We start from the raw sequence: 27,500 nt of genomic DNA, 5'->3' as shown, positions 1-27,500 counted from the left end.
CACCATAGACCACCCCTCAGCCTCTCAGCCCATCCCACCTATCACCATAGACCACCCCTCAGCCTCTCAGCCCATCCCACCTATCACCATAGACCATCCCTCATTCACTCTCAGCCCATCCCACCTATCACCATAGACCACCCCTTAACCTCTCAGCCCATCCCACCTATCACCATAGACCACCCCTTAACCTCTCAGCCCATCCCACCTATCACCATAGACCACCCCTCAGCCACTCTTAGCCCATCCCACCTATCACCATAGACCACCCCTCAGCCCATCCCATCTATCACCATAGACCACCCCTCAACCTCTCAGCCCATCCCACCTATCACCATAGACCACCCCTTAACCTCTCAGCCCATCCCACCTATCACCATAGACCACCCCTCAACCTCTCAGCCCATCCCACCTATCACCATAGACCACCCCTTAACCTCTCAGCCCATCCCACCTATCACCATAGACCACCCCTCAGCCCATCCCATCTATCACCATAGACCGCCCCTTAACCTCTCAGCCCATCCCATCTATCACCATAGACCACCCCTTAATCCCATCTATCACCATAGACCACCCCTTAACCTCTCAGCCCATCCCACCTATCACCATAGACCACCCCTCAACCTCTCAGCCCATCCCACCTATCACCATAGACCCCCCCCTTAACCTCTCAGCCCATCCCACCTATCACAATAGACCACCTTCATTTGGGTTCCATGTACCATATTTTTTTTCAATTGTTCTCTGATGTTTTACAAAAAAAATGAACCTTTCTAATCGTATAGTATCCACAGATTGTGAGCTAAAGATGAAAACCTTTCCTACCAGTTTTATTATATTATTTATTGACTGACTATGGCTGTCCAGATCGCCCAACACTGCTATTTGTAAGGTTCATTTTAAGTGCATGTTGTGATTTTGTTTAACCATTCCTGAACCTGAACCTGTGGTATATTTTTCTATTTATGCCAGTTCCTTTCAGCCAATTTGTATCTTTACTATGTGGCAGACAAACTAGTTCCCTGCCTTCTCCTTTTTCCACTTGCAGTGTTGTGGTAGCGCTGCAATCAGTTGGTTGTACATTTGGATTGAGCAGATATTCCCATACATTTTCAATAACTGTATATGTGACATAACTCCTCCGTTTCAATTCATAATATCATTAATAAATATGATACAATTTTTTTTTTTTTCCATAAATAACTTTTTTTTTTCAGTATATTTGAGTTTGACCATAACATTTGATGTAATATTTGTTCTATATTTTCAGGAGGATAAAACTGAAATTGTAACCAGCTTAGTAAAATAAAAACATTTTCAATTAGAAATGAAAGTCCATTTTGACGGCCATTTTGGAACAAAGGATGAGCCTTAATAATCTACTGGAGAACCATTTGGGGTTTAAGTATAATTTATGTATGAGTGAAGCTTTTATATTATATATTATATATATATATATATTTATTATATAAATTGACACGTTTTATTTAGTCTTGACTTTAGCATTCTAAATAAAATGAAATATTTTTTGCTCATATGATTTTAAAAGAACAGTCATCTGCAGTAAATAGTAAGTCAGTAAACTGTGATAAAGGACCAAAGAGTTCATCAATGTGAATTTTCCCATTAAATAGACGAGTATTTACTTCTCCATGGTTGCAGAATCTTATCTATTGAAATGAATTGAGGTCAATTCATGTTTTGTTTTTTTGAGATGTGAATACCAAGTATGTCTACTTCACCATCCACCCATTTCATTGGTCAACTACAAGGAAGTGTAAACACTGAGTTGTAATACGGTCCGCTTGTCATAATTAGGTTTTCATTCATAGAGGGCAGATCTTTAATGAGACTGTGGATCCAGATGGCGCACTTAAGTACTTTACACCACTGTTATTATCCCATTTATAGATCACACACAGTAGCGCTGCACACACACACACACACACACACACACACACACGCAGGCCTACAATGTGCACAATGAAACGAGAGAGTGGTGTTTGTGATGAGAAACAGAGCATCCAGGTTTATTATTTTGTCGCCTAAAGGACAGAGAGAGAGAAAATAAATACTTCTACTTCCCTCTATTGGTTTAACCGATGTGAAACGGCTAGCTAGTTAGCTTAGTTAGCGGTGGTGCGCGCTAAATAGCGTTTCAATCGGTGACGTCACTTTGAAGCAGTGGTTCCCTTTGCTCTGCAAGGGCCGTGGATTTTGTGGCGCGATGGGTGACGATTAATCTTTTTTTTTAATTGTACCTTTATTTAACCAGGCAAGTCAGTTAAGAACACATTCTTATTTTCAATGACGGACTGGGAACAGTGGGTTAACTGCCTGTTCAGGGGCAGAACGACAGATTTGTACCTTGTCAGCTCGGGGGTTCCGGTTACTAGTCCAATGCTCTAACCACTAGGCTACGCTGCCGCCCCCCGATGCTTCGTGAGTGACTGTGGTTGATGTGTGGAGGGGGTCCCTGGTTCGAGCCCAGGTTGGGGCGAGGAGAGGGACGGAAGCTATACTGTTACATTGGCATGCATGACTGTTAAACGTTCAACCATAAAGATCCTATATAGATTTGTTCTATAGTCATTCATATTGGGTAGAACAATGTTACCAACGGAGATCTCTCACAGGGTTTATATTGAACAGCCCTTAGCCGTGGTATATTAGCCATATATCCACACCCCCCTCTGGCCTTATTGCTTAAATATACCACGGCTTTCAGCCAATCACCATTCAGAGTTCAAACCACCCGGTTTATAATACATCATGAATATCTAGCGCCGTGTTTCTAGACGTGGAAAACCTTTTTGGATAAAGACTTGACTATCTGGTCATACATTTACATTTAAGTCATTTAGCAGACGCTCTTATCCAGAGCGACTTACAAATTGGTGCGTTCACCTTAAGACATCCAGTGGAACAGCCACTTTACAATAGTGCATCTAAATCTTTCAAGGGGAATCATCTGGTCATCATCTGGTCATCTGTAGTGGTCATCCGTAGTGGTCATCATCTGGTCATCTGTAGTGGTCATCATCTGGTCATCCGTAGTGGTCATCATCTGGTCATCCGTAGTGGTCATCATCTGGTCATCCGTAGTGGTCATCATCTGGTCATCCGTAGTGGTCATCATCTGGTCATCCGTAGTGGTCATCATCTGGTCATCCGTAGTGGTCATCATCTGGTCATCCGTAGTGGTCATCATCTGGTCATCCGTAGTGGTCATCATCTGGTCATCCGTAGTGCTTCTGAGAACAAAGAAAAGGCCTGAAGAAGCCCCGTGAGGCAGCGTGCTGGCAGATGGCAGGGCCTGTTTCCCTTTCTCTTCTTTTAAACAAATGAAGTAAGAATGTAAATCAGACTTATAACAAGAGGAAAAGAACAATGATAAAAAGTAGAAGTAGATTTGGACTTTTCGTCATCTTGTGGTTTCCTAAATTGGTCGTCTTGCAGATCAATTAATAACCGTAAAATGACTAAAGTAATGTTCTCATTCTCTCCTCCCTCTCTCCTCCCTCTCTCCTCCCTCCCTCCTCTCTCTCTCCTCCCTACCTCCTCTCTCTCTCCTCCCTCCTCTCTCTCTCCTCCCTCTCTCCTCCCTCCCTCCTCTCTCGCAGGCTGTGAGACCGCTCTTCTCTTCCCTATGCGTTCCCCTCGTATCTTCTCCTCGGTGACACCAGACCTCCCTCTCTCCCTCTCGTCCTTCACCGTGTGCCTGTGGGCCAAGCCCGTCTCCGTCTCCAACACAACCGTGCTGTTCTCCTACGGAACCAAACGGAACCCCTATGAGATCCAGCTCCTTCTCAGTGGAACCAGGGCTCTCTTCACCGTGGGGGGAGAGGCTCACCTGGTGGAGGGGCGGGGCGTGGTGAGAGGAGGATTTTGGACCCACATATGTGGGGCTTGGAGCTCTGAGCAGGGCATAGCGTCACTATGGGCCGATGGACACAGAGTGGCATTCACACCCGGGGTGGCCGAGGGCCACGTGTTACCCGATGGAGGCTCCCTCCAGCTGGGGCAGGAGAAGAACGACGGCGGGGTCTCTGGAGGGTCAGGTGGCAGTGGGAGTCAGATGCCTGGGTTTGACGGAGGCTTCGATGCCAAGTTGGCGTTCGCTGGGAAGATGACAGGGGTGAACATGTGGGACAGCGTGCTGACGGAGGAGGAGATATCCCAGCTGGCTTTGCAGGACGGCGAGGGGTGTGAGCAGAGGGGGAACGTAGTTGGGTGGGGCTTGACGGAGATCGTGCCTCACGGGGGTGCTCAGTTCATCAACTAACTCTGATGACGTTTTCATCATCATCCTCATCATCATCATTTAAATTAACTCTATCATCACCATTATAAACTAAGACCTGCAGTGCAGAACAGCCCAACCGGCTGAGACTGCGACAATAATGTGAACATAAACAACAACAACAACAACAACAGCAGCTCCCTTTAATGGTTAATGAGACTGGGACAATAATGTGTCCTGTTGGAGGAGTGGTTCCCATTTAGAGAAGCAGGAGAGTGGCAACACACACACACACACACACACGCACACACACACACGCGCACGCACACACAGACACGCGCACGCACGCACACACACGCAAGTCAGATGCTTGGGTTTGTGAACATGTGTGCGTAACAATAATGTGAACGCAAAACCAACACACACACACACACACACGCACGCACGCACACACACGCACACACACACACTCACACACACACACACCCTTGGTGAGTAGCATTAGTGTACTGTACATAGCCTTAGGAGGAGAAGTGGAGAAAACAGAATTTACCACAGATTTAAAGAGAGAAAAGGAAAGGAAAGGACCGAGGTGAGAGAGAGAAACAAAGAGCTCATTGTGTGGAAGGAGAGATGCTTGAGGGCAACTGTCACAAAAACCAGTCTGCAAGGGTCATCGCTAGATGTCCATGCCAGAGGAGGACAACATTATCTATACCATCAGAAGGCATGCCAGAGGAGGACAACATTATCTATACCATCAGAAGGCATGTCAGAGGAGGGACAACATTATCTATACCATCAGAAGGCATGTCAGAGGAGGACAACATTATCTATACCATCAGAAGCTATACTAGAGAGGACAACATTATCTATACCATCAGAAGGCATGCCAGAGGAGGGCAACATTATCTATACCATCAGAAGGCATGCCAGAGGAGGGCAACATTATCTATACCATCAGAAGGCATGCCAGAGGAGGACAACATTATCTATACCATCAGAAGGCATGTCAGAGGAGGACAACATTATCTATACCATCAGAAGGCATGTCAGAGGAGGACAACATTATCTATACCATCAGAAGCTATACTAGAGAGGACAACATTATCTATACCATCAGAAGCTATGCCAGAGGAGGACAACATTATCTATACCATCAGAAGGCATGTCAGAGGAGGACAACATTATCTATACCATCAGAAGGCATGTCAGAGGAGGACAACATTATCTATACCATCAGAAGCTATGCCAGAGGAGGACAACATTATCTATACCATCAGAAGCTATGCCAGAGGAGGACAACATTATCTATACCATCAGAAGCTATACTAGAGAGGACAACATTATCTATACCATCAGAAGCTATACCAGAGGAGGGCAACATGATCTATACCATCAGAAGCTATACTAGAGAGGACAACATTATCTATACCATCAGAAGCTATACTAGAGAGGACAACATTATCTATACCATCAGAAGGCATGTCAGAGGAGGGCAACATTATCTATACCATCAGAAGGCATGCCAGAGGAGGACAACATTATCTATACCATCAGAAGGCATGCCAGAGGAGGACAACATTATCTATACCATCAGAAGGCATGCCAGAGGAGGGCAACATTATCTATACCATCAGAAGCTATACTAGAGAGGACAACATTATCTATACCATCAGAAGCTATACTAGAGAGGACAACATTTGCTATAAATATCAGCATTATTTTTGCAAGTACGTTAGCTATTTGTTACTAATGGGAGTGTCAGGGTTAAGGAGTAAGGTAAATGGTAAAGGGTTGAGGTTTGGGTTTAGTTGTTAGGGTGGCATTGTGGTTAGAAAACGTTTTACCGTGGTCCTCTCTGGCATGGCTATGTAGTAACAACCATCTGCATGCTGCTATAACGTTTTACCCTGGTCCTCTCTGGCATGGCTATGTAGTAACAACCATCTGCATGCTGACATAGGAGATTGTAACTGTTCTATTACTTTATAATCTTACATTTCCTGGAAAAAAAAAGTGAATATTTTTTTCAATCGTTGTTTCCAACTTTTAAAAAAACATTTTTTTTATCAATGTGTTTACATTTCAGATGTGACAAACATAATATTTAGTTATATATATATATATTTATATATATTTCAGTTGTTTTGTGTTTCTCTTTGTTTTCTATTTAATCCAAAGGGGTTTATTGTGTTCCTCTTTGTTTTCTATATAATCCAAAGGGGTTTATTGTGTTCCTCATTGTTTTCTATATAATCCAAAGGGGTTTATTGTGTTCCTCATTGTTTTCTATATAATCCAAAGGGGTTTATTGTGTTCCTCTTTGTTTTCTATATAATCCAAAGGGGTTTATTGTGTTCCTCATTGAAATGGGTGACAACAAGATGACACAACTATAGTGGCTCATTCCCTGTTGGTTTTGCGTCCCTTGTGAGACAGAAACACTTGATTTGAAAAGAGGAACTGTGGACAATGTTTACAGCATTTTGTTACGACCTCTCTCTGCTCTCTCATAGTAGGCAATGTGGATCATATTGTAAATTGTTTTGTGTTTTTGTCAAGAAGTAAAAATGAATGTATTTTGTATATAAATATTATTTTTTTGCATTTACAGTAGGACTAGAATTGAAGACCAAGATATGAATAAAACTACATGTTGACATTATGCGTCTGACGCCTTTCTTCATTGCCAACAGGAACAACATGTTTAATTGTGGTACAGTGCCTTGCGAAAGTATTCGGCCCCCTTGAACTTTGCGACCTTTTGCCACATTTCAGGCTTCAAACATAAAGATATAAAACTGTATTTTTTTGTGAAGAATCAACAACAAGTGGGACACAATCATGAAGTGGAACGACAGTACTGTGCAGCCGTCTTCATCGACCTTGCCAAGGCTTTCGACTCTGTCAATCACCATATTCTTATCGGCAGACTCAGTAGCCTCGGTTTTTCGGATGACTGCCTTGCCTGGTTCACCAATTACTTTGCAGACAGAGTTCAGTGTGTCAAATCGGAGGGCATGTTGTCCGGTCCTCTGGCAGTCTCTATGGGGGTGCCACAGGGTTCAATTCTCGGGCCGACTCTTTTCTCTGTGTATGTCAATGATGTTGCTCTTGCTGCGGGCGATTCCCTGATCCACCTCTACGCAGACGACACCATTCTATACACTTTCAGCCCGTCATTGGACACTGTGCTATCTAACCTCCAATCGAGCTTCAATGCCATACAACACTCCTTCCGTGGCCTCCAACTGCTCTTAAACGCTAGTAAAACCAAATGCATGCTTTTCAACCGATCGCTGCCTGCACCCGCTTGCCCGACTAGCATCACCACACTGGATGGTTCCGACCTTGAATATGTGGACACCTATAAGTACCTAGGTGTCTGGCTAGACTGCAAACTCTCCTTCCAGACCCATATCAAACATCTCCAATCGAAAATCAAATCAAGAGTCGGCTTTCTATTCCGCAACAAAGCCTCCTTCACTCACGCTGCCAAGCTTACCCTAGTAAAACTGACTATCCTACCGATCCTCGACTTCGGCGATGTCATCTACAAAATTGCTTCCAACACTCTTCTCAGCAAACTGGATGCAGTTTATCACAGTGCCATCCGTTTTGTCACTAAAGCACCTTATACTACCCACCACTGCGACTTGTATGCTCTAGTCGGCTGGCCCTCGCTACATATTCGTCGCCAGATCCACTGGCTCCAGGTCATCTACAAGGCCATGCTAGGCAAAGCTCCGCCTTATCTCAGCTCACTGGTCACGATGGCAACACCCATCCGTAGCACGCGCTCCAGCAGGTGTATCTCATTGATCATCCCTAAAGCCAACACCTCATTCGGCCGCCTTTCGTTCCAGTACTCTGCTGCCTGTGACTGGAACGAATTGCAAAAATCGCTGAAGTTGGAGACTTTTATCTCCCTCACCAACTTCAAACATCAGCTATCTGAGCAGCTAACCGATCGCTGCAGCTGTACATAATCTATTGGTAAATAGCCCACCCATTTTCACCTACCTCATCCCCACAGTTTTTATTTATTTACTTTTCTGCTCTTTTGCACACCAATATCTCTACCTGTACATGATCATCTGATCATTTATCACTCCAGTGTTAATCTGCAATATTGTAATTATTCGCCTACCTCCTCATGCCTTTTGCACACATTGTATATAGACTCCCCTTTTTTCTCTACTGTGTTATTGACTTGTTAATTGTTTACTCCATGTGTAACTCTGTGTTGTCTGTTCACACTGCTATGCTTTATCTTGGCCAGGTCGCAGTTGCAAATGAGAACCTGTTCTCAACTAGCCTACCTGGTTAAATAAAGGTGAAATAAAAAAATAAAAAAAACATTTATTGGATATTTCAAACTTTTTTAACAAATCAAAAACTGAAAAATTGGGCGTGCAAAATTATTCAGCCCCCTTAAATTAATACTTTGTAGCGCCACCTTTTGCTGCGATTACAGCTGTAAGTCGCTTGGGGTATGTCTCTATCAGTTTTGCACATCAAGAGACTGAAATGTTTTCCCATTCCTCCTTGCAAAACAGCTCGAGCTCAGTGAGGTTGGATGGAGAGCATTTGTGAACAGCAGTTTTCAGTTCTTTCCACAGATTCTCGATTGGATTCAGGTCTGGACTTTGACTTGGCCATTCTAACACCTGGATATGTTTATTTTTGAACCATTCCATTGTAGATTTTGCTTTATGTTTTGGATCATTGTCTTGTTGGAAGACAAATCTCCGTCCCAGTCTCAGGTCTTTTGCAGACTCCATCAGGTTTTCTTCCAGAATGGTCCTGTATTTGGCTCCATCCATCTTCCCATCAATTTTAACCATCTTCCCTGTCCCTGCTGAAGAAAAGCAGGCCCAAACCATGATGCTGCCACCACCATGTTTGACAGTGGGGATGGTGTGTTCAGGTGATGAGCTGTGTTGCTTTTACGCCAAACATAACGTTTTGCATTGTTGCCAAAAAGTTCAATTTTGGTTTCATCTGACCAGAGCACCTTCTTCCACATGTTTGGTGTGTCTCCCAGGTGGCTTGTGGCAAACTTTAAACAACACTTTTTATGGATATCTTTAAGAAATGGCTTTCTTCTTGCCACTCTTCCATAAAGGCCAGATTTGTGCAATATACGACTGATTGTTGTCCTATGGACAGAGTCTCCCACCTCAGCTGTAGATCTCTGCAGTTCATCCAGAGTGATCATGGGCCTCTTGGCTGCATCTCTGATCAGTCTTCTCCTTGTATGAGCTGAAAGTTTAGAGGGACGGCCAGGTCTTGGTAGATTTGCAGTGGTCTGATACTCCTTCCATTTCAATATTATCGCTTGCACAGTGCTCCTTGGGATGTTTAAAGCTTGGGAAATCTTTTTGTATCCAAATCCGGCTTTAAACTTCTTCACAACAGTATCTCGGACCTGCCTGGTGTGTTCCTTGTTCTTCATGATGCTCTCTGCGCTTTTAACAGACCTCTGAGACTATCACAGTGCAGGTGCATTTATACGGAGACTTGATTACACACAGGTGGATTGTATTTATCATCATTTGTCATTTAGGTCAACATTGGATCATTCAGAGATCCTCGCTGAACTTCTGGAGAGAGTTTGCTGCACTGAAAGTAAAGGGGCTGAATAATTTTGCACGCCCAATTTTTCAGTTTTTGATTTGTTAAAAAAGTTTGAAATATCCAATAAATGTCGTTCCACTTCATGATTGTGTCCCACTTGTTGTTGATTCTTCACAAAAAAATACAGTTTTATATCTTTATGTTTGAAGCCTGAAATGTGGCAAAAGGTCGCAAAGTTCAAGGGGGCCGAATACTTTCGCAAGGCACTGTACATGCTGGTTTGTTTCCCCCCTGTGTCAAAACGGCCATTTCACTCATCCCAACAACAGCTGCACATGTGGATGTGTTGAGTGATCGTTGCATATTAACTTAATGTTAAAAAAGTGTTTCACTTCATTTAGATCCTAATACATAACTACATAACCACAGAGAGTTAGCGAATGCACTGAACGTGCTCATCAGTTAATACATAACTACATAACCACAGAGAGTTAGCGAATGCACTGAACGTGCTCATCAGTTAATACATAACTACATAACCACAGAGAGTTAGCGAATGCACTGAACGTGCTCATCAGTTGATACATAACTACATAACCACAGAGAGTTAGCGAATGCACTGAACGTGCTCATCAGTTAATACATAACTACATAACCACAGAGAGTTAGCGAATGCACTGAACGTGCTCATCAGTTAATACATAACTACATAACCACAGAGAGTTAGCGAATGCACTGAACGTGCTCATCAGTTGATACATAACTACATAACCACAGAGAGTTAGCGAATGCACTGAACGTGCTCATCAGTTGATACATAACTACATAACCACAGAGAGTTAGCGAATGCACTGAACGTGCTCATCAGTTGATACATAACTACATAACCACAGAGAGTTAGCGAATGCACTGAACGTGCTCATCAGTTAATACATAACTACATAACCACAGAGAGTTAGCGAATGCACTGAACGTGCTCATCAGTTAATACATAACTACATAACCACAGAGAGTTAGCGAATGCACTGAACGTGCTCATCAGTTAATACATAACTACATAACCACAGAGAGTTAGCGAATGCACTGAACGTGCTCATCAGTTGATACGTAGTTGAATGTGAGGTAGATAGTCTGCAGACTAACTAAGCCCAACTTCTGTTTCACTTCTTTTAGATAGTCCTAATACATAACTACATAACTACAGAGAGTTACTAGAATGACAAGAAATATGCTGTTAAAGTTGTAACTGCTGATAGTATACAGATCCTTTCTTGTTGAAATCAATCCCCCCTCGTATCCCTTCCTCCCTCCCTATCCCCGAGACAAGGTGTCAGCTTATGCATGCTTCACCCACTCTTTACCTCGTTAACCCTGCCCCCTGCCCCGTAGCCCAGGGAACCAATAACAATTGACCTCTCCCTTCCCAGCAGCCACCAGTTCAGGAAATAGGATGATGTGATGTGGTTCGGGTGAGGTCAGGGGGTTTGGGCAATGGGTGGCTGAGTTTGGGGTGGACAACCAAACTTTTGTTACAGTTTTGTTACAGCCTGAATTCAAAACGGATTAAATATGTATTTTTTCTCTCACACAACATCCCAGAATGACAAAGTCAAAACGTTTTTAAAAAAAAAATGTATTACAAATTTATTTGAAAATGAAATACAGAAATATCTACTTTACATACAGTAAGTACTCACAACCATGAGTCAATACTTTGGCACCTTTGGCAGTGATTACAGCTGCGTGTCTTTCTAGGCTCTTAGAGCTTTCCACACTTGGGTTGTGCAACATTTGCCAATTATTATTTACAAAATTCTTCAAGCTCTGTCAAATTGGTTGTTGATCATTGTTAGAAAACAAATTTCAGGTTTTGCCATTGATTTTTAAGTAGATTTAAATCAAAACTATAACTGAGCCACTAAGGAACATTCACTGTCTTCTTGGTAAGCAACTCCAGTGTAGATTTGGCCTTGTGTTTTAAGGTTATTGTCCTGCTGAAAGGTGAATTCATCTCCCAGTGTCTGGTGGAAAGCAGACTCAACCAGGTTTTCCTTTAGGATTTTGCATGTGCTTAGGTCCATTAAATGTATTTTTTATCCTGAAAAACTCCCCAGTCCTTAACGATTACAAGCATACCCATAACAAAATGCAGCCACCACTATGCTTGAAAATATGGAGAGTGGTACTCAGTAATGTGTTGTACTGGTTTTGCCCCAAACATAACACTTTGTATTCTGGACAGGCTGCATGTTTTGGAATATTTTGTATTCTGCACAGGCTTCCCTATTTTTCCTATTGTCAATTAGTTGTGGAGTAACTGCTACCTGTATGTTGTTGATCCCTCCTCAGTTTTCTCTTATCACAGCCATTAAACTCTGTAACTGTTTTAAAGTCACCATTGGCCTCAGGGTAAAATCCCTGAGCGGTTTCCTTCCTCTCCGGTAACTGAGTTAGGAAGGACACCTGTATCTTTGTACTGACTGGGTGTATTGATACACCATCCATAGTAATATTCAGTGTCGTTTTTTTAATGTTACTTTGACACATCTACCAATAGGTGCCCTTCTTTGCGAGGCATTGGAAAACCTCCCTGTTCGTTAGGGTTTACTCTGTGTTTACAATTCATTGCACGACTGAGGGACCTTACAGATAATTGTACGTTTGAGGTACAGAGATGAGGATAGTCTTTAAAAAAACATGTTAAACTTTATTATTGCACACAGAGTGAGTCCATGCAACTTATTATGTGACTTGTTAAGCACATGTTTACTGCTGAACTTATGTAGACTTGCCATAAAGGAGTTGAATCCTTATTGACTCAAGACATTTCAACTTTTTATTTTTTAATTCATTTGTAAAAAAATCCACTTTGACATTATGGGGTATTGTGTGTAGGCCAGCATAAAACACATCTCAATTGAATCAATTTTAAATTCAGTCTGTAACACAACAAAATGTGGAAAACATTTTCTGTTTCTGATAATGAGGTAGGTCTGTGGGGTTTACTGTAGTTGCTTGTAAAACCTTAATGAGGTAGGCCTGTGGGGTTTAATGTAGTTGCTTGTAAAACCTTAATGAGGTAGGCCTGTGGGGTTTAATGTAGTTGCTTGTAAAACCTTAATGAGGTAGGCCTGTGGGGTTTACTGACCGGAGGAGCCAGACCAGGGCAGCAAGACCGGAGGAGCCAGACCAGGGCAGCCAGACCGGAGGAGCCAGACCAGGGCAGCCAGACCAGGGCAGCCAGACCAGGGCAGCCAGACCAGAGCAACCACCCCAAGACCTCACAGCAGTAACTGGGCCTAACAGCCTGTGGGCTAGAGTACAGTATGGAATGACAGAGAGCCCTGCTGAACCTCACCCTAGTGCTTTAAAGGCTGTTATCTTGAAGCTAAAGTCATCCCTACTGTGCAATCTGGTTTCCGAGCCGGTCACGGGTGCACCTCAGCCACGCTCAAGGTACTAAACGATATCATAACCGCCATCGATAAAAGACAGTACTGTGCAGCCGTCTTCATCGACCTCGCCAAGGCTTTCGACTCTGTCAATCACCATATTCTTATCGGCAGACTCAATAGCCTCGGTTTCTCGGATGACTGCCTTGCCTGGTTCACCAATTACTTTGCAGACAGAGTTCAGTGTGTCAAATCGGAGGGCATGCTGTCCGGTCCTCTGGCAGTCTCTATGGGGGTGCCACAGGGTTCAATTCTCGGGCCGACTCTTTTCTCTGTATATATCAATGATGTTGCTCTTGCTGCGGGCGATTCCCTGATCCACCTCTACGCAGACGACACCATTCTATATACTTTCGGCCCGTCATTGGACACTGTGCTATCTAACCTCCAAACGAGCTTCAATGCCATACAGCACTCCTTCCGTGGCCTCCAACTGCTCTTAAACGCGAGTAAAACCAAATGCATGCTTTTCAACCGATCGCTGCCTGCACCCGCATGCCCGACTAGCATCACCACCCTGGATGGTTCCGACCTTGAATATGTGGACATCTATAAGTACCTAGGTGTCTGGCTAGACTGCAAACTCTCCTTCCAGACTCACATCAAACATCTCCAATCGAAAATCAAATCAAGAGTCGGCTTTCTATTCCGCAACAAAGCCTCCTTCACTCACGCCGCCAAGCTTACCCTAGTAAAACTGACTATCCTACCGATCCTCGATTTCGGCGATGTCATCTACAAAATGGCTTCCAACACTCTACTCAGCAAACTGGATGCAGTCTATCATAGTGCCATCCGTTTTGTCACAAAGCACCTTATACCACCCACCACTGCGACTTGTATGCTCTAGTCGGCTGGCCCTCGCTACATATTCGTCGCCAGACCCACTGGCTCCAGGTCATCTACAAGTCCATGCTAGGTAAAGCTCCGCCTTATCTCAGTTCACTGGTCACGATGGCAACACCCATCCGTAGCACACGCTCCAGCAGGTGTATCTCACTGATCATCCCTAAAGCCAACACCTCATTTGGCCGCCTTTCGTTCCAGTACTCTGCTGCCTGTGACTGGAACGAACTGCAAAAATCGCTGAAGTTGGAGACTTTATCTCCCTCACCAACTTCAAACATCAGCTATCCGAGCAGCTAACCGATCGCTGCAGCTGTACATAGTCTATTGGTAAATAGCCCACCCATTTTCACCTACCTCATCCCCATACTGTTTTTATACTGTTTTTTTTATTTATTTATTTACTTTTCTGCTCTTTTGCACACCAATATCTCTACCTGTACATGACCATCTGATCATTTATCACCCCAGTGTTAATCTGCAAAATTGTATTATTCGCCTACCTCCTCATGCCTTTTGCACACATTGTATATAGACTGCCCATTTTTTTTTCTACTGTGTTATTGACTTGTTAATTGCTTACTCCATGTGTAACTCTGTGTTGTCTGTTCACACTGCTATGCTTTATCTTGGCCAGGTCGCAGTTGCAAATGAGAACTTGTTCTCAACTAGCCTACCTGGTTAAATAAAGGTGAAATAAAACATTTTTTTTTAAATGACCCGTGTCCCTGAACAATTACACTACTTCATATTGCTTACATTAATGTACACAATAAATAATGCTTTTAAGATACAGTTGAAGTCTGAAGTTTACATACACTTAGGTTGGAGTCATTAAAACTCGCTTTTCAACCACTCCACACATTTCTTGTTAACAAACTATAGTTTTGGCATGTCGGTTAGGACATCTACTTTGTGCATGACACAAGTAATTTTTCCAACAATTGTTTACAGACAGATTATTTCATTTATAATTCACTGTATAACAATTCCAGTGAGCCAGAAGTTTACATACACTAAGTTGACTTTGCCTTTAAAAACAGCTTAGATAATTCCATAAAATGATGTCATGGCTTTAGAAGCTTCTGATAGGCTAATTGACATCATAAGAGTCAATTGGAGGTGTACCTGTGGATGTATTTCAAGGCCTACCTTCAAACTCAGTGCCTCTTTGCTTGAAATCATGGGAAAATCAAAAGAAATCAGCCAAGACCTCAGATTTTTTTTTTTAAACCTCCACACTTCTGGTTCATCCTTGGGAGCAATTTCCAAACGTCTGAAGGTACCACGTTCATCGGTACAAACAATAGTACGCAAGTATAAACACCATGGGACCACGCAGCCGTCATACCGCTCAGGAAGGAGACCCGTTCTGTCTCCTAGAGATGAACTCACTTTGGTGCGAAAAGTGCAAAACAATCCCAGAAGAACAGCAAAAGACCTTGTGAAGATGCTGGAGGAAACAGGTACAAAAGTATCTATATCCACAATAAAACGAGTCCTACATGACATAACCTGAAAGACCGTTCAGCAAGGAAGAAGCCACTGCTCCAAAACCGCCATAAAAAAGCCAGACTACGGTTTGCAACTGCATATAGGGACAAAGATGGCTTAAGGACAACAAAGTCATGGTATTGGAGTGGCCATCACAAAGCCCTGACCTCAGTCCTATAGAAAATGTGTGGGCAGAACTGAAAAAGCGTGTGAGAGCAAGGAGGCCTACAAACCTGACTCAGTTAAACCAGCTCTGTCAGGAGGAATGGGCCAAAATTCACCCAATTTATTGTGGGAAGCTTGTGGAAGGCCACCCGAAACGTTTGACCCAAGTTAAACAATTTAAAGGAAATGCTACTAAATACTAGACTCTCTAGTTAACGTCCTCTCTGAAGGCTGGATGGGTGACAGTTTTTTTGCTTCCTCACGTATCCCCTTCTGCTCTCCTCTCTCTCCATCTAACCCTCACTCTCTCACTACTTCCTGTGCCCTATGTCACTCTCTCACTACTTCCTGTGCCCTATATATCTCTCTCTCACCACTTCCTGTGCCCTATGTCTCTCTCTCACTACTTCCTGTGCCCTATATATCTCTCTCTCTCACCACTTCCTGTGCCCTATGGCTCTCTCTCACCACTTCCTGTGCCCTATGTCTCTCTCTCTCACCACTTCCTGTGCCCTATTATGTCTCTCTCTCACCACCTCCTGTGCCCTATATGTCTCTCTCTCACCACTTCCTGTGCCCTATGTCTCTCTCTCACCACTTCCTGTGCCCTATGTCTCTCTCTCACCACTTCCTGTGCCTTATATGTCACCCTCTCACCACTTCCTGTGCCCTATGTCTCTCTCTCACCACTTCCTGTGCCCTATGTCTCTCTCTCACCACTTCCTGTGCCCTATGTCTCTCTCTCACCACTTCCTGTGCCCTATGTCTCTCTCTCACCACTTCCTGTGCCTTATATGTCACCCTCTCACCACTTCCTGTGCCCTATGTCTCTCTCATACCACCTCCTGTGCCCTATATGTCTCTCTCTCACCACTTCCTGTGCCCTATGTCTCTCTCTCATCACTTCCTGTGCCCTATATGTCTCTCTCAAACCACTTCATGTGCCCTATATGTCATCCTCTCACCACTTCCTGTGCCCTATGTCTCTCTCTCACCACTTCCTGTGCCCTATGTCTCTCTCTCATCACTTCCTGTGCCCTATATGTCTCTCTCAAACCACTTCCTGTGCCCTATATGTCATCCTCTCACCACTTCCTGTGCCCTATATGTCATCCTCTCACCACTTCCTGTGCCCTAAATGTCTCTCTTACCACTTCCTGTGCCCAATATGTATCTCTCACCACTTCCTGTGCCCAATGTGTCTCTCTCACCACTTCCTGTGCCCTATACGTCACCCCCCCCCCTCCTTTCTCCAGAGTAGCAAAGCACACAAGTAACCTGTGAATGTGCCAAAAAGAACACCATGCAACAGTCGATAAAACGAAAATGTAACTTGACATAAGGTATGATGCCTTAAACAGAGACATTATACAGTAAATCATCAACACTGATTCACAGCAGCAGGCACCTCAAACCAATAGACCATGACACTTAACCATGACAGTATTAACTGGGCAGTGAGAGCCATTTCCCAATACGCTGTCATGTAACTGTGTGTGTGTGTGTGTGTGTGTGTGTGTGTGTGTGTGTGTGTGTGTGTGTGTGTGTGTGTGTGTGTGTGTGTGTGTGTGTGTGTGTGTGTGTGTGTGTGTATGTGTGTGTGTGTGTGTGTGTGTGTGTGTGTGTGTGTGTGTGTGTGTCTCCAGGGGACTAGCGCAGCTGCCTGTGCTGCAGGTGAGGGGTCTGGCACAATATGGCCGCCATTAGTGCATAAAATCTGGTCAAGGGCAGGACAAGATGGAGGCAGATCATTGTAGTCATTTCACCAAAAAAAAGGATTCATTAAGTGAGAACACAAAACAGCTGGAAAGGTTCGATAAGAGGGGATATGTTTATAGTGTACATCAGTCATTTACCTTAGCACTGATTATGTGATGAGTGTTCACAAAATGGTGATTTCCAAAATGGTGATTTCCAAAATGGTGATTTCACAAAATGGTGATTTCCAAAATGCTGTTCACAGAAGGGCAGCAGTGCATTGCATCACCCAGGTGGTCGCCACACTAAAGCTGGATGAGGTGAGTAACACAAACACAACCTGATCATGTGTGTGAAGTGTTAGCTGACCGTGCAGGTCATGAAGTGTGTGAGCTATTCACACACACACACACACACACACACTCACTCACCACACACACACACACATACACACACACACGATCACCTAATCCAGGATAATTTACAGGATAAACAAACGGTTAACCCTGAGTGCATGATTTCATATGATGGTTCATGGAGGTTGGAGAGAAGGGGGCCAGGATGGGGCCAGGAGGGGGCCAGGATGGGGGCCAGAGGGGGCCAGGATGGGGCCAGGATGGGACCAGGATGGGGGCCAGAGGGGCCAGGATGGGACCAGGATGGGGCCAGGATGGGACCAGGATGGGGGCCAGGATGGGGGCCAGAGGGGGCCAGGATGGGACCAGGATGGGGGCCAGGATGGGACCAGGATGGGGGCCAGAGGGGGCCAGGATGGGACGAGGATGGGGGCCAGAGGGGGCCAGGATGGGGGCCAGGAAGGGACCAGGATGGGGGCCAGAGGGGGCCAGGATGGGGGCCAGGATGGGGGCCAGGCTGGGACCAGGATGGGGGCCAGGATGGGGGCCAGGATGGGGCCAGTATGGGACCAGGATGGGACCAGGATGGGGGCCAGGATGGGACCAGGATGGGGGCCAGAGGGGGCCAGGATGGGGGCCAGAGGGGGCCAGGATGTGGGCCAGGATGGGGCCAGGATGTGGCCAGGATGGGACCAGACATACTGTAGGCTCCTGAGGGCACTTACAGACATGTATGAATCCTTCTAGGAAAGGCCCTGTTAGAAGGCTCTCCTCCCCTGTAGTAACTACTCACACCCTGCCACATTAGACCTGTATGACAACACACACACACGCACGCACGCACACACACACACACACGCACACACACACGCACACGCACGCACACACACACACACACACACACACACACACACACACACACACACACACACAACAGACAGACAGACAGACAGACAGACACACACACACACACACACACACACACACACACACACAGACACACACACACACAGACCCACAACACAGACACACACACAGCCCCGTAACAGACACACAGACCCGCAACACACACACACACACACAGATCCGCAACACACACACACACAGACCCACAACACACACACACGCTACACACACACACACACACACACAGACTACTAGATCCTCTGTGGTAACCTCTACCAGCAGTTCTATTTATCAGTCAGGCTCCACTGGAGGGTTTCAGGACTGGGGGGCCAAACAGATCCCTAACGAGCAACACTAACGACAGTCCCTGGGGTAAACCACTAACGAGGTCTAAGCATGTTAAAGAGGGTAACGAGGCGCTCTAACTGGGATCCTGGAGGAGGCAACATAATGAAGTGCCTTAAGGGAGATTGAAAAAGAGCCCACTAACTAGCCACATGACCTCGTGTCCCAAATTTGATGACTCAACTAGAGACTGATGACTGATGACACGCTGCCAGGGACTCGGGATTCGACTAGAGACTGATGACTGATGACACACAGCCAGAGACTCGGGACTCGGCTAGAGACTGATGACACACAGCCAGAGACTCGGGACTCGACTAGAGACTGATGACACGCTGCCAGAGACTCGGGACTCGGCCAGAGACTGATGACTGATGACACGCTGCCAGGGACTCGGGACTCGACTAGAGACTGATGACTGATGACACGCAGCCAGGGACTCGGGACTCGACTAGAGACTGATGACTGATGACACGCTGCCAGAGACTCGGGACTCGACTAGAGACTGATGACACGCTGTCAGGGACTCGGGACTCGACTAGAGACTGATGACTGATGACACGCTGCCAGAGACTAGGGACTCGACTAGAGACTGATAACTGATGACACGCTGCCAGGGACTCGGGACTCGACTAGAGACTGATGACTGATGACACGCAGCCAGGGACTCGGGACTCGACTAGAGACTGATGACACGCAGCCAGGGACTAGGGACTCGACTAGAGACTGATGACTGATGACACGCTGCCAGAGACTCGGGACTCGACTAGAGACTGATGACACGCAGCCAGGGACTCGGGACTCGACTAGAGACTGATGACTGATGACACGCTGCCAGAGACTCGGGACTCGACTAGAGACTGATGACTGATGACACGCTGCCAGAGACTCGGGACTCGACTAGAGACTGATGACACGCAGCCAGGGACTCGGGACTCGACTAGAGACTGATGACTGATGACACACAGCCAGGGACTCGGGATTCGACTAGAGACTGATGACACGCTGGGGTGGAGACAAAGACAGGCGAAACAGATCAGGGTGTGAAATACAGTTTAGCAATCTACTAAGTACCCATCTTGGCCAGAACAATAAAGTTAGGCTACCTGCCGATTTTATTGACCATTTCAGATTGCCCTTGGTAAGGTGACTACTGGCTATATGTCTATATATAGCTGTAACATCACACTGCCTTAAATGGGTTCCCGAGTGGCGCAGCGGTTTAAGGCACTCATCTCATTTTTTCTTAAATGACTTGCCTGGTTAAACAAATCAATTGGAATATTACGGGATGAAGATGTAGACCTAACGTATTCTGGTGAATTTATTACGATATTTGTGAGGAAGAAAGGGACTACCCAGTTGGCAACTGGCCTACAGACAAGCGGCCCTCCAGGGTGACAGGCACCGTGCAGACAGACCTTGCCTTCCTTCTCCTGCGACCTCCATACAGGCCTTATTATATTATCCTGTTTTCCTGGACTCCAGAGGAGTGACAAGATATCCCTCGTTGATATTTGCTGCTAACATGAAGGTCTTACATCTGAAAAACACAGATGTAAAATAGAGTTTATTTCTTTGTATGAAAATGCATCACTGTTTACAGCTGTAAGAACAGGCAACATTTGCACAGTGATTGTACGTGTGTGCGGGGTGGGGGGTCAGCGAGCTTTGAACCACTCCTTTTGGGGGGGTGAAAAAGTTTGAGAACCACTGAGCTAGCGAATAGATTGCTGATAGGATCGGGTGCAGCGCAGATATCAAATTGTTTGGAGAGAGGATTGACATTAATACATATTAAGCTTCAAATATTGTTTGGTGATCAAGATCAACTGTTTACTTTGTAAGATCACCAGCAATTACTAGCACTGGCCCACTGGCCCACTGGCCCACTGGCCCACTGGCCCACTGGCCTACTGGCCCACTGGCCCACTGGCCTACTGGCCCACTGGCCTGGCCCACTGGCCCACTGGCCTACTGGCCCACTGGCCTACTGGCCCACTGGCCCACTGGCCTACTGGCCCACTGGCCTACTGGCCCACTGGCCCACTGGCCCTACTGGCCCACTGGCCCACTGGCCCACTGGCCCACTGGCCCACTGGCCTACTGGCCTACTGGCCCACTGGCCCACTGGCCTACTGGCCCACTGGCCCACTGGCCTGGCCTTTTGTACGAAATTGCTTGAAATTGATGTGAAAATTGCATTTGGAATTTGTTGTTAAAATTCATTATTACATAATCAAAATATGTTGTAGACAGAATAATGAAAAGGCTGGTCTGGTAGCCTCAACAAACATTTGTAGTTGAACAAGTCATTGCATCTGGGGCGACAGGGTAGCCTAGTGGTTAGAGTGTAGAGGCGGCAGGGTAGCCTAGTGGTTAGAGATAGAGGTGGCAGGGTAGCCTAGTGGTTAGAGTGTAGAGGCGGCAGGTAGCCTAGTGGTTAGAGTGTAGAGGTGGCAGGTAGCCTAGTGGTTAGAGTGTAGAGGTGGCAGGGTAGCCTAGTGGTTAGAGTGTAGAGGTGGCAGGTAGCCTAATGGTTAGAGTGTAGAGGTGGCAGGTAGCCTAGTGGTTAGAGTGTAGAGGTGGCAGGTAGCCTAGTGGTTAGAGTATAGAGGTGGCAGGGTAGCCTAGTGGTTAGAGTGTAGAGGCGGCAGGGTAGCCTAGTGGTTAGAGTGTAGAGGTGGCAGGTAGCCTAGTGGTTAGAGTGTAGAGGTGGCAGGCAGCCTAGTGGTTAGAGTGTGGAGGAGGCAGGTAGCCTAGTGGTTAGAGTGTAGAGGAGGCAGGCAGCCTAGTGGTTAGAGTGTGGAGGAGGCAGGTAGAGTGGGAGGCAGGTAGCCTAGTGGTGGTTAGAGTGTAGAGGCGGCAGGCAGCCTAGTGGTTAGAGTGTAGAGGAGGCAGGCAGCCTAGTGGTTAGAGTGTAGAGGAGGCAGGCAGCCTAGTGGTTAGAGTGTAGAGGAGGCAGGTAGCCTAGTGGTTAGAGTGTAGAGGAGGCAGGTAGCCTAGTGGTTAGAGTGTAGAGGAGCCAGGTAGCCTAGTGGTTAGAGTGTAGAGGTGGCAGGTGGCAGGTAGCCTAGTGGTTAGAGTGTAGAGGTGGCAGGGTAGCCTAGTGGTTAGAGTGTAGAGGAGGCAGCTAGCCTAGTGGTTAGAGTGTAGAGGAGGCAGGTAGCCTAGTGGTTACAGTGTAGAGGAGCCAGGTAGCCTAGTGGTTAGAGTGTAGAGGTGGCAGGTAGCCTAGTGGTTAGAGTGTAGAGGCGGCAGGGTAGCCTAGTGGTTAGTGTGTAGAGGAGGCAGCTAGCCTAGTGGTTAGAGTGTAGAGGAGGCAGCTAGCCTAGTGGTTAGAGTGTAGAGGAGGCAGGTAGCCTAGTGGTTAGAGTGTAGAGGAGCCAGGTAGCCTAGTGGTTAGAGTGTAGAGGTGGCAGGTGGCAGGTAGCCTAGTGGTTAGAGTGTAGAGGCGGCAGGGTAGCCTAGTGGTTAGAGTGTAGAGGAGGCAGCTAGCCTAGTGGTTAGAGTGTAGAGGAGGCAGGTAGCCTAGTGGTTAGAGTGTAGAGGCGGCAGGGTAGTCTAGTGGTTAGAGTGTAGAGGAGGCAGGTAGCCTAGTGGTTAGAGTGTAGAGGAGGCAGGTAGCCTAGTGGTTAGAGTGTAGAGGCGGCAGGGTAGCCTAGTGGTTAGAGTGTAGAGGCGGCAGGTAGCCTAGTGGTTAGAGTGTAGAAGGCGGCAGGGTAGCCTAGTGGTTAGAGTGTAGAGGTGGCAGGCAGCCTAGTGGTTAGAGTGTGGAGGAGGCAGGTAGCCTAGTGGTTAGAGTGTAGAGGTGGCAGGCAGCCTAGTGGTTAGAGTGTAGAGGCGGCAGGGTAGCCTAGTGGTTAGAGTGTAGAGGTGGCAGGTAGCCTAGTGGTTAGAGTGTAGAGGAGGCAGGCAGCCTAGTGGTTAGAGTGTAGAGGTTGCAGATAGCCTAGTGGTTAGAGTGTAGAGGCGGCAGGCAGCCTAGTGGTTAGAGTGTAGAGGAGGCAGGCAGCCTAGTGGTTAGAGTGTAGAGGAGGCAGGCAGCCTGATGGTTAGAGTGTAGAGGAGGCAGGTAGCCTAGTGGTTAGAGTGTAGAGGAGGCAGGTAGCCTAGTGGTTAGAGTGTAGAGGAGCCAGGTAGCCTAGTGGTTAGAGTGTAGAGGTGGCAGGTGGCAGGTAGCCTAGTGGTTAGAGTGTAGAGGCGGCAGGGTAGCCTATTGGTTAGAGTGTAGAGGAGGCAGCTAGCCTAGTGGTTAGAGTGTAGAGGAGGCAGGTAGCCTAGTGGTTAGAGTGTAGAGGAGCCAGGTAGCCTAGTGGTTAGAGTGTAGAGGCGGCAGGGTAGTCTATTGGTTAGAGTGTAGAGGAGGCAGGTGGCAGGTAGCCTAGTGGTTAGAGTGTAGAGGCGGCAGGGTAGCCTAGTGGTTAGAGTGTAGAGGAGGCAGCTAGCCTAGTGGTTAGAGTGTAGAGGAGGCAGGTAGCCTAGTGGTTAGAGTGTAGAGGAGGCAGGTAGCCTAGTGGTTAGAGTGTAGAGGCGGCAGGGTAGCCTAGTGGTTAGAGTGTAGAGGAGGCAGGTAGCCTAGTGGTTAGAGTGTAGAGGAGGCAGGTAGCCTAGTGGTTAGAGTGTAGAAGGCGGCAGGGTAGCCTAGTGGTTAGAGTGTTAGAGTAGAGGTGGCAGGGTAGCCTAGTGGTTAGAGTGTAGAGGCAGGTAGAGGTGGCAGGCAGCCTAGTGGTTAGAGTGTAGAGGAGGCAGGTAGCCTAGTGGTTAGAGTGTAGAGGCGGCAGGGTAGCCTAGTGGTTAGAGTGTGGAGGCAGCAGGGTAGCCTAGTGGTTAGAGTGTAGAGGAGGCAGGTAGCCTAGTGGTTAGAGTGTAGAGGAGGCAGGTAGCCTAGTGGTTAGAGTGTAGAGGAGGCAGGGTAGCCTAGTGGTTAGAGTGTGGAGGCGGCAGGGTAGCCTAGTGGTTAGAGTGTAGAGGCAGCAGGGTAGCCTAGTGGTTAGAGTGTAGAGGAGGCAGCTAGCCTAGTGGTTAGAGTGTAGAGGAGGCAGGTAGCCTAGTCGTTAGAGTGTAGAGGAGGCAGGGTAGCCTAGTGGTTAGAGTGTGGAGGCGGCAGGGTAGCCTAGTGGTTAGAGTGTAGAGGCGGCAGGGTAGCCTAGTGGTTAGAGTGTAGAGGAGGCAGCTAGCCTAGTGGTTAGAGTGTAGAGGAGGCAGGTAGCCTAGTGGTTAGAGTGTAGAGGAGGCAGGTAGCCTAGTGGTTAGAGTGTAGAGGCGGCAGGGTAGCCTAGTGGTTAGAGTGTAGAGGAGGCAGCTAGCCTAGTGGTTAGAGTGTAGAGGAGGCAGGTAGCCTAGTGGTTAGAGTGTAGAGGAGGCAGGTAGCCTAGTGGTTAGAGTGTAGAGGCGGCAGTGTAGCCTAGTGGTTAGAGTGTAGAGGCGGCAGGGTAGTCTAGTGGTTAGAGTGTAGAGGAGGCAGGTAGCCTAGTGGTTAGAGTGTAGAAGGCGGCAGGGTAGCCTAGTGGTTAGAGTGTAGAGGTGGCAGGGTAGCCTAGTGGTTAGAGTGTAGAGGCGGCAGGGTAGTCTAGTGGTTAGAGTGTAGAGGAGGCAGGTAGCCTAGTGGTTAGAGTGTAGAAGGCGGCAGGGTAGCCTAGTGGTTAGAGTGTAGAGGTGGCAGGCAGCCTAGTGGTTAGAGTGTAGAGGAGGCAGGTAGCCTAGTGGTTAGAGTGTAGAGGTGGCAGGCAGCCTAGTGGTTAGAGTGTAGAGGAGGCAGGCAGCCTAGTGGTTAGAGTGTAGAGGAGGCAGGTAGCCTAGTGGTTAGAGTGTAGAGGAGGCAGGTAGCCTAGTGGTTAGAGTGTAGAGGCGGCAGGGTAGCCTAGTGGTTAGAGTGTAGAGGCGGCAGGGTAGCCTAGTGGTTAGAGTGTAGAGGAGGCAGCTAGCCTAGTGGTTAGAGTGTAGAGGAGGCAGGTAGCCTAGTGGTTAGAGTGTAGAGGAGGCAGGTAGCCTAGTGGTTAGAGTGTAGAGGCGGACTGACTTGCCGAGTGAAAAAAAAAAAAATGTATAGATTTTCTTTTTTTTTTACTTGACTTGAAAAAACTTGTGACTCATTTCGACTTGGACTCTGTGCCTTTTTATCTCCACACATAGTGTTGTGTGTTCCTTCCAAACAACACAACTTTAGTTTCATATGTCCACAGAAGATTTTGCCAGTTGCACTGTGGAACATACAGTTGCTCTTTTGCAAACTTCAGATATGCAGCAATGTTTTTTTGGACAGCAGTGACTTCTTCCGTGGTGTCCTCGCATGAACACCATTCTTGTTTAGTGTTTTACGTACCGTAGACTCATCAACAGAGATGTTAGCATGCTCCAGAGATTTCTGTAAGTCTTTAGCTGACACTCTAGGATTCTTCTTAACCTCATTGAGCATTCTGCGCTGTGCTCTTGCAGTCATCGTTGCAGGACGGCCAGTCCTAGGGAGAGTAGCAACAGTGCTGAACTTCCTCCATTTATAGACCATCTGTCTTACTGTGGACTGACTTTTAGAGATACTTTTGTAACCCTTTTCAGCTTCATGCAAGGCAACAATTCTCAATCTTAGGTCTTCTTAGATCTCTTTTGTTTGAGGCATGGTGTACATCAGGCAATGCTTCCTGTGAATAGCACACTCAAATTTTGTGAGTGTTTAGTCATTAGCCTAGGGGTTCACATACTTTTCCCAACCTACACTGTGAATGTTTAAAATATGTATTCAACATAGACAAGAAAAATACAGCACACTGTGTTCGTCTATTGCTGTGACTTGAAGATGAAGATCAGATCAAATTTTATGACCAATTTATGCAGAAAACCAGGTCATTCCAAAAGGTTCACATACTTTTTCTTGCCACTGTATTTGGTTAACTATTTACATTTCTATTTCGCAGTCTTATGGCTTGGGGGTAGATGCTGTTCTGGGTCCTGTTGGTTCCAGATTTTGTGCCTTGGTACCGCTTGTCATGCGGTAGCAGAGAAAATAATCTACGACTTGGGTGGCTGGAGTCTTTGACAATTTTTAGGGCCATCTTCTGACACCACCTGGTATCATCTGACACCACCTGGTATCTTCTGACACCACCTGGTATAGAGGTGATGGATGGCAGGGAGCTCGGCCCCGGGGATGTACTGGGCCGTACGCACCACCTGGTATCTTCTGACACCACCTGGTATCTTCTGACACCGCCTGGTATCTTCTGACACCACCTGGTATAGAGGTGATGGATGGCAGGGAGCTTGGCCCCGGGGATGTACTGGGCCGTACGCACCACCCTCTGTAAGCGCCTTGCAGTCGGCTGTCAAGCAGTCGCCGTAGCAAGCTGTGATGTAGCCAGTCAAGACGCTCTAAATGGTGCACACCGTCGATGTGAATGGGAGCATGCATGTCCGTTTCCTGTAGTCCACGATCAGCTTCTTTATCTTGTTGTCCTGGCAACACACTGCCAGGTCTGTGACCTCCTCCCTGTAGGGTGTCTCATCGTCGTCATGTTGTCGGCAAACTTAATGATGGTGTTTCAGTCTATGGCACTATGGTGTTGAGCTGTACTCATTGTAAAGCGTTCTCACATAGGTTATCCTCTTGTCCAAGGAGGGAATGGGCAGTGTTGAGCGCAATAGAAACTGCGTCATCTGTGGATCTGTTGGGGCGGTATGTGAATTGGAGTGGGTCATCTGTGGATCTGTTGGGGCGGTATGTGAATTTGAGTGGGTCCAGGGTGTCTGGGGTGATGGTGTTGATGTGAGCCATGACCAGCCTTTCTGTGAGTGCTACGGGGCGGTCGTTATTTATACAGGATACAGTACCTCGCCGTTCTTGGGCACAGGGACTATAGTGGTCTGTTTATACTGAATGTTATCAGATCTTCAACACAAACCTAATATTAGATAAAGGGAACCTCAGTTTACAAATAACAAAAACAATTGGAAACTTGTTTTATTTTATTAACAAAGTTATGCAACATCCATTTCCCCTGTGTGAAAAAGCAATTGCCCCCTTACACTCAATGACTGGTTGTTCCCCCTTTAACTACAATGACTGGTTGTTCCACCTTTAACTACAATGACTGGTTGTTCCACCTTTAACTACAATAACTGGTTGTGCCACCTTTAACTCAATGACTGGTTGTTCCACCTTTAACTACAATGACTGGTTGTTCCTCCTTTAACTACAATGACTGGTTGTTCCACCTTTAACTACAATGACTGGTTGTGCCCCCTTACACTCAATAACTGGTTGTGCCACCTTTAACTACAATGACTGGTTGTGCCACCTTTAACTCAATAACTGGTTGTTCCTCCTTTAACTCAATAACTGGTTGTTCCCCCTTACACTCAATAACTGGTTGTTCCCCCTTACACTCAATAACTGGTTGTTCCCCCTTACAC

General features: G+C 46.5%; 2 protein-coding genes across 2 annotated transcripts in view; one reads left to right on the top strand and one right to left on the bottom strand.

The window, feature by feature from the left end:
• Window positions 1-6,914, top strand: part of LOC115125057 (pentraxin-related protein PTX3-like) — a 20,941-nt gene extending 14,027 nt beyond the window's left edge. Inside the window, exon 4 of the mRNA XM_065000548.1 lies at window positions 3,627-6,914. Coding sequence (XP_064856620.1) covers window positions 3,627-4,288 — 662 coding nt within the window. The 3' untranslated portion in view covers window positions 4,289-6,914. The remainder of the gene's footprint in view (window positions 1-3,626) is intronic.
• Window positions 1-27,500, bottom strand: part of LOC115127223 (ventricular zone-expressed PH domain-containing protein-like) — a 295,573-nt gene that overhangs the window by 213,064 nt on the left and 55,009 nt on the right. The window lies entirely within an intron of this gene.

This window comes from Oncorhynchus nerka, linkage group LG14 (assembly GCF_034236695.1).
Source record: "Oncorhynchus nerka isolate Pitt River linkage group LG14, Oner_Uvic_2.0, whole genome shotgun sequence".
Classification (NCBI taxonomy): domain Eukaryota; kingdom Metazoa; phylum Chordata; class Actinopteri; order Salmoniformes; family Salmonidae; genus Oncorhynchus; species Oncorhynchus nerka.
Note: the sequence above shows the minus strand (reverse complement) of the source record. Positions and strands in the feature narration are given on the sequence as shown.